Source organism: Syngnathus acus, chromosome 15 (assembly GCF_901709675.1).
Source record: "Syngnathus acus chromosome 15, fSynAcu1.2, whole genome shotgun sequence".
In the NCBI taxonomy this organism is placed as follows: domain Eukaryota; kingdom Metazoa; phylum Chordata; class Actinopteri; order Syngnathiformes; family Syngnathidae; genus Syngnathus; species Syngnathus acus.
This window is the reverse complement of record NC_051100.1, coordinates 11,426,542-11,436,619: the sequence shown is the minus strand read 5'-3', so window position 1 is coordinate 11,436,619 and position 10,078 is coordinate 11,426,542. Positions and strand designations below refer to the sequence as shown.

Genomic DNA, 10,078 nt, shown 5'->3' with positions numbered 1-10,078 from the left:
CAGATGAAAGCAGTTCGGTTGAACGTTGGCTCAGTGGCACTAAAAATCATCCTATTAGTAAAACAGTATAACTCAATATCAATTCATAGTCCTGGATAATATTCAGTATTGTTATTTTTCGTGAGGGGTTAACTTGAAACCTGCTTTGGTGTCGAGGCGTTTTCACCGCTGTGCACCTGCACACTCCGGCCGGACTGCATTACCCATGAGGCACCGCGCAGCCCGACTCTTTTCTCTCTGCAGCCTGCGCTCCCTGCCCGTCCTCGTCTCATACAGTCGCCCAACCAGTCGGTTTGGCTGAGCCGCTTCTCCCTCCCTGCCCTCTCGGTGTGTGTCTTGCCGCCTGCTCGGAGTCAACCTCCGCCGACCGACGAAGAACGAAGGCGAAAAGCAAGAAGACACATACACCGCCCCCCCCCCCCCCCCCTCAGCTCCTGCTCCTTGTCTACCCTCCACCATTGGCTCCCAGCCTTGCCAGTCAAGTCCCAGTCCGAGTTGCGAGCTGTTGTGTGGGGAGAAAACAGCAGCCAGGCAGGGACGGAGGCAGCAACAGCTCGGAAACATCTGGCCGCCGCAGAGTCCCTCTCCCCTTCCCCTTTCTCCACAAGGTTGCTATGGAAAGCGACACAAAGTCGGCGTAAAGGGGAAGCGGGGGGGAAAGCCGAGGAGGATTCAGCGGGGGACGTCGGAGCGTGCTGCCTGTAAGTGGCGCTTGAAATACGGCGAGCGTGTGGAGAGCTTGAGGGAGCGAGTCAAAAGTAGCTTCCTTATCCCTAGCATGACTGTGATGTGTTAGCTCGCCTTTTTTTAGCAGCTGTTGTCATAGTAGCGAGGCCTAAAGGAAGAAAGGAAAGTCCTATGGAGGACATAGCTCCAGTCCTCCACACGCCAGCTTTCTTTCGACGCTCGCCTCCACTTTTAGCCGTTCGTAGCTAGCTTCTCTCTGGGCTCGGCGTGGCTCCTTCACCAGGGGTGTCTTCTTTATAGCTTCGCCATCGTCTTCGAACAGAAAAAATAACTTGTTAAATCAAATGTATGCATCACCATTACATAGGTGGTAGGCTTGTCACTACTACTCTATTGCACCGACTTGAAAGATGGCCACCTGCAGTTATTTAAAGTGAGCCGTTTGAAAAAGTTTCTCAAGATCAAATTGGGACGTTTTCGTCTTCAGACGTAACACATCCATTCATTTTTAAACCAGGGGTTCTCAAACTTTTAAAGAAAATCCAAGGACGTATATGTATAATGTAACGACCAACTATTACTGATCTTTTTCAGTTTTTTCAGTTAACGCCACTTGATATGTATTCAATTTTCTTTCCGTCTGCCTCACCGATTGAAAGGTGACGGATCGACAGTCAGCACAGAGCTTTTATAAGTTATGGAGCAGTAATGGGTGGAGTGTTTGTTTTGTCGGCGTCCTGGCCCTCATATGTACGAAGTTATTCAGAATAGAACTGGTGTCATAAAATCTAAACTACAATTTTTTACGTCTCAAGTAATTCCCCTGGGCTTGAACGTGCTTTTCCAGCCTCCACTGTCACACTTTCATGTATTCCTGGAAGGATTCTTATGGAATCCTTCACAGCACCGTCATCACGGCCAACTAGTGATCCACATCTTCCAAACGGGCCGAGCTCAATGACCCTAATGGGCTTGGGGGGGAAAAATCACACAGGGGTAGGTGAGGAGAAAGTTGTTCCAGCAACTCGTATCGGGAGCTATCCAATGCTCAGTGCAGTGTGAGCAGGCATAACTGATTAATTGGCTGATCAATTTAAAATATTTCTAATGCAAAAAAAAAAAATCTTCTTGGATTCTTGAATGTTTACAACAATAAAGGTATGAATTTCAGGCAGAACATCAAAACTTTGTATTTCACCGGACAACAAAAAAACAAAAAACAAATTGCAAACTAGTAATGAATTACCTAATAATTACTAATGAAATATAAACGTATATTGGGATTTTTCACCTGTTTTGGATGCTTTTGGATCACTAAATATGTCCCGGTTGAACATCATCGATATTCCTGAGAAAGAAAATGAAAGCAGACGTTTCATAATTTTCAAAATTTACGTGTGCACCATGTTGATGATGCCAAAAAAGTTGTACACATTAGATGTCTTAAAGCTCTATTGTTGCCTCGTATCGTAGCTTGCCTGAGCGGGTGGGGGGTGGAATGAATGAGCGTCGCCGAAGCGTGAAAAAGTGGCAAACAATATCAGCTACGTGTGTCTGTCAGTCGCAAATGTGCCTTTTGTCTCAGAGGGAGACGAAACGCTACTCGAAACAACTTGCTGCCCGTCATTTGGCAACTTTTGGGTGCTTACGTTTAGGCTGGATTTGAAAAAAAACTAACCGCTGCTACTGCTGCTGTTAGTCGCTCATGTCGTTTCCCAGACAGAGAAAGACAGAGAGAGAAAAGGGGGGGGGGGGCGAGGCGACAAAGTTGTTGGTTAAAATGAAAGAGGAGTCTGGTGGCAGGAGTGTAGAGGAGGCAGCATATGGCTGTAGAAAGAGCACAGCTGGAGGTAGCATCTCCATCTGAGGATGATGTCAGAGCAGCTGACAGGCTGCCATCCACCCACCCCCCTCCCTCCCTCCCTGGCCCTTTATTGTGAGACAGCCTGGGAGAGTTAGTGTGCGTGTGTGTGTGTGTGTGTGGCAGTTAGTAGCAGGCAAGAGGAGGAGGAGGTGGGAGGTGGTATCTGGTTCCCCCTCCAACATCTCGGCCACTTTGCATCTGTCCCTCGCACTTTCAACAGTGAGCTGCTGCTGCTGGTGCTGGTGCTGCTGCTGCTTTTTTTTCCCCTTCCTCCTCCTCACACGCATTTGCCGGCTCACTCGCTACCCACTCACAGGACAGGCGAGAGAAGCAAAGGACGGACGAGCAAGCGAGAGGGAAAGCGAGAGAGAGAGTGAGCGCGCACAAGTCACAGAGCTCCGGCTCCTCGGCCACGCTGGACCTCATCGAGTGGATGCGGACTGCTGCAGGTATCGGCTCCCGTGACGTGTGTGCGTTGTGTGTCGGAAGAGTTGGCCAACGGTGTAAATCTCGAGTACGGACTAGATGGTGGTGTTTTAATTCCTTCATTACGTTCTTCCGCGGTTCGCTTTAAAGTCGAGATGGTCTTCAAGTGTTTGAAACGTTTTCGGTGATAGTGGACTCGTAGTGGGATTACTTCATTTGTTTGTCACAGCACTCAGTCATTCACTTCAAAGTTCTCACTAAAGCATTTAAATGTTCTCGTTTGGCAGTTGGTCTTACTGTTGCGCGATTTGAAATTTTCAAATGTTCTCGTTTTGGCAGTGTTACTGTTGCGGCTGAGAAATTAAGCCTGAGCATTCTATTTAATTTGTCTGTTATCAGCCCCGAGTGAGGAGTAACAAAATTGATTTTTTCGAAAAGTTGCTCGAGTGTGGAGTAGAAACACAAATTTCTCTCATTTGAAATGTTCTTGTTGAAAGCAGCTCCATCTTTTGTGCTTCAGATTAGAGTACGGACTAAAGACACCGGGATTATTTTACATTCAGGTTTTTGTTGCAGTTGCGGAGAGTAAAATAATTGCTTGAGCATGGACTGGAAGTCAGACTTATACTGTATAATTCTTTGAGAGCGCACCCCTTATCACGTTATCCGCATGAAGCGTGCGGCTGTGAAATGTCAAAACACGAGTTTCTTCCAACGGCGCGACTTTTATTTATTCTCGAAAGCAGCGGCCGGGTGCGAGCGCTCACGCTCGCCCCGGCCGGCGCAGAAGAGCCTAATTTTGAAGTTGCAGCTTTGCGCTGTCCGAATTGGCTAGACAGCTGTAATCGCACTCGCCGCTCGTCTTAATCTCTTTATCTGGCTAGCAGCTGCCATATGGCCCCCGTCAGCTGGATCAGATGTGGCTAAGCCCCCCACCCCCCTCCCCTCTCGCTCACCCCCTCCCCGCACGCCCGAGCGCCTGCCTTCCTCGCCGTCCGTCCCCGGACCCCCCCTGAGCCGGGACGGGACCGGTCCATGCCCGCGTCTTTATTTTTAGGCATCTTAAGGATTAGGATTGATGCTGTGACGAGCGGGGCACTTACAGTGATTGTATCGTAAATCTTCTTCTTCTGGGCAGAGGAGGAGGAGGATGTGCGAAGGTTTTTCTCGTAAGACCACGTCTTGGGAGCGTGTCTAGAGGAGGGGCTAATTCACCCATGTCCCTGTAAGACCCCCCCCCCCCCCTCCATTACACACACCCTCCCCTGCCCCTCATTAAAAGTCGCGCACACAGCGCACACACTCGTCCATTCTTACCGAGGCTTCATTCAAATGAGGCCATTTAAGCGTTCGGGCTAACGAGCAGCGTCAGAAAAGCCAGCGAGCGAGTGAGCGGCATGTATTTTCTCAGGAGGGACAAAGCGACGTGGTTAACAGGTGGGTCTTTGTAAAATGGGGGCCCGCCGGGGGCGGTGGGGGGCCCGCAGGAGTTTTGTCAAGCCGTGCGCGGGCGGAGGTGACGCTTAGGTAGGTGCGTTTGTTGTGGAAAGCCGGTTACCTAAAAGGCGAGCCGTGGCGAGTCGGGCCAAAGTGGGCTCATAAAAATAACCAGCGTAGGAGCAGCGGCGGGCCACGCCGCACAAAAGAGCAGGCAGCGCCAATATTGCCGCATGCCAGGAAGGAATGTGCAGCACACTTGGATGGATTTTACTTTGCAAAAAAAATAAAAATAATCTTTGGTTTGGGCTCCATGACTTTGGAAGTCCTTTTTAAAAGTAGCTCATTTGTATTTGGAAAATATTTGGATTGTTTCTTGCGTCAGGTTCCAATTTGTTGAGATGGTGAATTTGCAGTTTTCATTCAAAATTATGAAAAATCCAATCATGCAGTATTTTCTTTTTGAGCTGACATGTGCCGTAATGGTTGGATTTTTCCGAGATGCGCCTTGTGGCACTGGAGGACGATTTAATTTTTGCCCATGAATATATTTTTCCACACTATTCATATTAAGGTCTAACATCATTTTTGACATTTCCCACAACATTCATTTAGACGGAGCACGACAGTCGACAAGAGCAAATTCAACTTCTGTCACTCTCTGGTCCGAACTGCTCTAATGAATTCCGTTTCACACTATATTCAAATTTATTTAGAAGCACTTCTTGTACGATGCTGAGTGCCGGATAATATTAATAATCATAATAATAATAATAATTTGACATTTTTTCCACTAATTGAAATGAACCACAGAAAGGTATTACATTTTCCAACCTATCCTAATTTAATGAGTAGAACTCCTGGTTGCGGTGCCACCCAAGTGTTGACTAGACAAGAGCGCAATCTGATTTGATTATATATATATATTTTTCAATTCATTCATTTTCCACTGTACTCTAATTCAAGTGTTGAATGTTGAATAGATGAGCAAAATTTGATTTTTATTTTCATTTTTGGGATTCAACTATATGAAATTTTATTTCTATTTTTCTCTATTTTCTAATTCAATGAGAATAATAATTGATGACGAGAGTGTGTTGGATTATTGGACATTCTGGTAATCAAATACGCTAAAGTTAACGCAGGCATTTAAACAGAAGATGGCCGTGCTCAGTGTACGTAAAACCCAAATAATATAAAATCATTTTCTGATGGTCTGTGCAGGTTATGAGGACAGCAGGATGGAGTTTCCCGACCACAGCCGACATTTGCTCCAGTGTCTGAGCGAGCAGCGGCACCAGGGCTTCCTGTGCGACTCCACGGTGCTGGTGGGCGAGGCGCAGTTCCGCGCGCACCGCGCCGTGTTGGCCTCCTGCAGCATGTACTTCCACCTCTTCTACAAGGACCAGCTGGACAAGCGCGACGTGGTGCACCTCAACAGCGACATTGTAACGGCACCGGCCTTCTCGCTGCTGCTGGAGTTCATGTACGAAGGCAAGTTGCGCTTCCAGGACCTGCCTGTGGAGGACGTGCTGGCCGCCGCATCCTACCTGCACATGTACGACATCGTCAAGGTGTGCAAGAAGCGGCTCAAGCGCAAGGCCACCGCCACCGAGGCCGACAGCACGCGGCGCGAGGACGACGGCGCCGGCTCCAGCTGCTCCGACAAGGCCGACAGCTTCTCGGATGGCTCGCCGGGCCGGCCCGCCGCTGCCGCCGCCGACCTGAGCGACGATGAGGACGAGGGCAAGACAGCGGCGGCGGCGCTTTGGCTGAGGATGCCTTCCGCTGACAGGCCCGGAACGCCGGCCGCGGTGGCCCCAGCCAGCCCGTGCCACGGCGAGGCCGATGTCAAGCCGGCGTCGCCCGCCGGGAGCCCATCCAGTTCCACCGGATCCCTTTCGCAGAGGTCACAGCGCTCGCGAAGCCACCGCAGCAGGTTGTCCAACGACGCCGCCGACTGCGTCTTGGACTTGTCTGTCAAACCCACGGCGGTCGTCAACCACCACGCCGGCTACTTTGGCGGCGGCTCCCCGCCGGACAGCCTCCGCAGCCCACCAGCCATCAGGGTAAAGGTAGAGAGGAGCGCGGCGTCGGACGAGGACGAGGACCTGGCTGGCGGGGACTACGAGATGGAGCACAGCGGCAAGACGGCGGGGCACGGCGGTGTGGGCGGCCCCCTGTCGGCGCAGCGGCGCCTGGGCCTGGAGGCGCACCTGTCGGCCCTGCGCGAGGCCTCGCTGGCGTCGGAGCTGGAGCGGGACGACAAGCCGCCCGGCGACGAGGTTCCGGCCGAGGCGTCAGCGGGCGGCGGCGCTGACAGCGCTCTGCTGCCCTATGTGTCCAACATGCTGGCACCGCCCCACACACAGATCTTCATGTGCCCGCTGTGCAACAAGGTGTTCCCCTCGCCGCACATCCTGCAGCTGCACCTGAGCTCGCACTTCCGTGAGCAAGAGGGCGTGCGCTCCAAGCCGGCCGGCGGCGACGTCAACGTGCCCACGTGCACCATCTGCAGCAAGACCTTCTCCTGCATGTACACGCTCAAGCGCCACGAGCGCACGCACTCGGGCGAGAAGCCCTACACGTGCGCCACCTGCGGCAAGAGCTTCCAGTACTCGCACAACCTGAGCCGCCATGCCGTGGTGCACACGCGCGAGAAGCCGCATGCCTGCAAGTGGTGCGAGCGCCGCTTCACGCAGTCGGGTGACCTCTACCGGCACATCCGCAAGTTCCACTGCGAGCTGGTCAACTCGCTGTCAGTCAAGAGCGAGCCGCTGGCGCTGCCCAATGTCAGGGACTGGGCCATCGAGGACAGCTCGCAGGAACTCTGGAAGTAGACGCGCCCGCCGCTGCCCTGCGCCGGCATCGCCTTTCAAAGCGCCGCCTCTTGACCTTTTGTCCAGCCCCGGTGCAGCTTTGGAAAATGATCAAAATGGCACAAAAAGTACAGTTGACAGATAGCCCCAGAGAATAGCGCGCCCCCCCCCCTCCCAAAAACCATGCAAGTAATTAACGAAAGGATATTTACCAGTGAACCCCTATCTGTCGCGGTGGGTCATTCCAGACCTGCCTGCAATCAGTGAAAAGTTCATGTTACAGAGTTGACACCAATTTGTGCTTTCTTATTAGTGGCATCATGCACAAAAACTGCTGATTCCAGGGAAAAAAAAGGTGATTATACAAATAACAAACCTCAAAGGGGGGGTGCGGGGGTTCACTGCATGTAAATTGATATCAGGAGAAATCTAGCTGCCTCTCAATTTACTTGCACGGGTTAATTGTACCTGACACCATCTAGTGGAAGAGTACATCATTGTCCTGCCCCTCACTATACGTGGCCGGCGGCTTCAATAGATAAACGATGAAACGAGATGAAATGGCGTAAAGAGATGCTCATTTTGGGCTGACATGCGGCTGCACGGCGGTTGGGAATTCGCCTTTGAAGGGGGCGTGGCCATCCAAGTGAGTCTTGCACTTTAATAGCACATGAACACGTTACTACTGACTTGGGGGTGGGGGGGTTGGGTCGGGTCATTGCATTCTCAGTGTCGCTGAAGGTCTGGCGTTTCAACTTTTCATTTCCGTCTCTCATCTCACCACTCGGCCGGCGATACGCTTAACGGGTATCACCATGCATCCTTCGAAAGATGTGTGTGCATGTTTGGTTGCGCCTGTGTGTGTGTGTGCGTGTGTGTGAGAGACTGTGTGTGTCCGTGCATGTGTATTCATGATGTTCCACTGGCACGGTGGCGAGCGAAGCGTGTTGCCTGTGACGTGTTCAGGGAGCGACTGACAACGTGAAATGTTGGCACTCATGCAATGCACAGCCTCTTTTTTTTCTTGTTTCCAATCAGTTTGAAGTATTTTCTAACATTTTACAAATGATTTACTGATAGTTTTCTTCAATCTAGTTGGCAGACCGTTTTGTTGAGGAAAGTATTTAATTTAAGGTTGTAAATTGTTCTGTTATAGTTTAAATTCATTTATGATTATTATTATGAATAATTTTATTGGAATTCTTTTCCCCTTTTTTTTTTTTACCTGCTGTTGTTGCATGACGTCCACACTTGTATATTTTAAGATTGTTTTTAAGACAATAATGTGAATTTGCTGTGTTACTGTACACATTGTTATTGATCAAATTTGACAATTTTTTTTTTTTTTTACATATTTGTGAATATACGACTACTACTCCTACTACTACTCCAGGGTGAAGCCAAGCTGACTACGACTGGTGGGGGAGGGGGGGAAACTGAGGATTTTGTCCTTAAAAGTTGGAAATTTGTGGGTGGGAAATGTTGCTGAAGCTTTTGAAGCTGGTGTCAATGTGTGCACTGATCTCTGCTGTGTGTGTGTGCGTGACAAAAAGCACCTTTTTAAGCTATATTTTAAAAAAGAACGTTAAAATATGTGCGTGAAAGATGCCTTTTAACTCCTCATTTGCGATTGAACATGTTTTTGTTATTTAAAAAAAAAAAAAAAAGACAGAATTTATCCAAATCATCACTGGAGGTGTTTTCATCAGAGCAGAGTTTTAAAAAATGGTGGTGTTTTTGATTTTTTGGTTTTTTTTAAACAAAATCTTTAGTATTGGGGGGGTGGAGCTCAGTTTGGGATTTTAAAAGAATCGTAAAGCGTTTATACAATCCAAAAAAAAACAAAGGAGTTGCAGAACGCACCAGACCTCAATGTGTGCGTGTGTGCCCCAAACCCGCCCAGCCATCTGACCTGCTGCGGTTTGCATCATTACTGCTGTCGTTTTATTTCTTTTCTGGTTTTACTTGACCGCCTTAAACTGCTGTAGTCCAGGCTGATTGTTCTTAAGATTTTCTTTTGGAATTATTATTATTTTAATTTAATTGTATTTGTAATAATTTATTTGCGAGTGTCAGGCTGTGAACTAACCACACTCCAACTTTTTTGCCGTGTTTACTTGAAAACAAGGAGTGTGGGACTGTGGGTGGTCTTTTTAGAAAATAAATGTTTATGGGGAGCTTCAAATGTCTGGGGGTAAAAGGACAATCACCATCTGAGGGAATAAAAACAAGCAATTACTTTTTGTCAGATCTATTTGCGCCCCTGTTGAGATTAAATACATTTGTTTTAGTTTTACAATTCATTTGAAATTGAGTTTTAGTCATTTTTAGCTTTGACAATCATTGTTTATTTTTCTCAAGGGGAAGTAAATTCAAATTGTGTTTAGTTTTGGTCATTTCCGGTGTGCTGTTGACGTTAACATTTTTCAATTGTGTGCAAACTGCAATAAATGATCAGATTCTTCACATTGGACCACTGCCTTTTTTTTTGCCCAGTCATCATTTTGAGAGTCACAATGATTTTTGAAAAATAATAAAAATGAAATCATTTAGATTGTTTGGGGGAAATTAATTTTAAAAATAACGGACAATGGAATAAAAAAATATTTGCATAGATCAGTGAAATATTTTTATCTATAAAAATATATTTCCTTGAATTGAAAATGAATCATTATCTTCCACCATTTAATATATTTATTTCCATGTCTATTGATCAAAATAATGTTGCCAAGTCGATATCATGGCTGCCATCATGATTTTCCTTCATTGTGACTCAACAGTGCCTCTACTGTGTGCATCCGAGTAGTGCGGCTCCCCATTAATTAACGCTGATGAACAAATTTTT

At 48.1% G+C, this 10,078-nt stretch overlaps 1 protein-coding gene across 4 annotated transcripts; it reads left to right on the top strand.

Annotated features, from left to right (window-relative positions):
* Window positions 1-218: 218 nt before the first annotated feature.
* Window positions 219-9,699, top strand: zbtb18 (zinc finger and BTB domain containing 18). Of its 4 annotated transcripts, XM_037272488.1 has the most exons (3): window positions 220-701; window positions 2,868-3,000; window positions 5,639-9,699. In XM_037272488.1, exons 2-3 carry the CDS (start codon window positions 2,985-2,987, stop codon window positions 7,252-7,254), a joined length of 1,632 nt encoding a protein of 543 aa, XP_037128383.1. In that variant the 5' UTR covers window positions 220-701; window positions 2,868-2,984; the 3' UTR covers window positions 7,255-9,699. The 4 variants fall into 4 exon arrangements, with proteins under 4 accessions (XP_037128385.1, XP_037128383.1, XP_037128382.1 ...); XM_037272490.1 differs by lacking the exon at window positions 2,868-3,000 and having other exon boundaries at window positions 219-701; XM_037272487.1 differs by lacking the exon at window positions 220-701 and having other exon boundaries at window positions 734-3,000.
* Window positions 9,700-10,078: the final 379 nt, after the last annotated feature.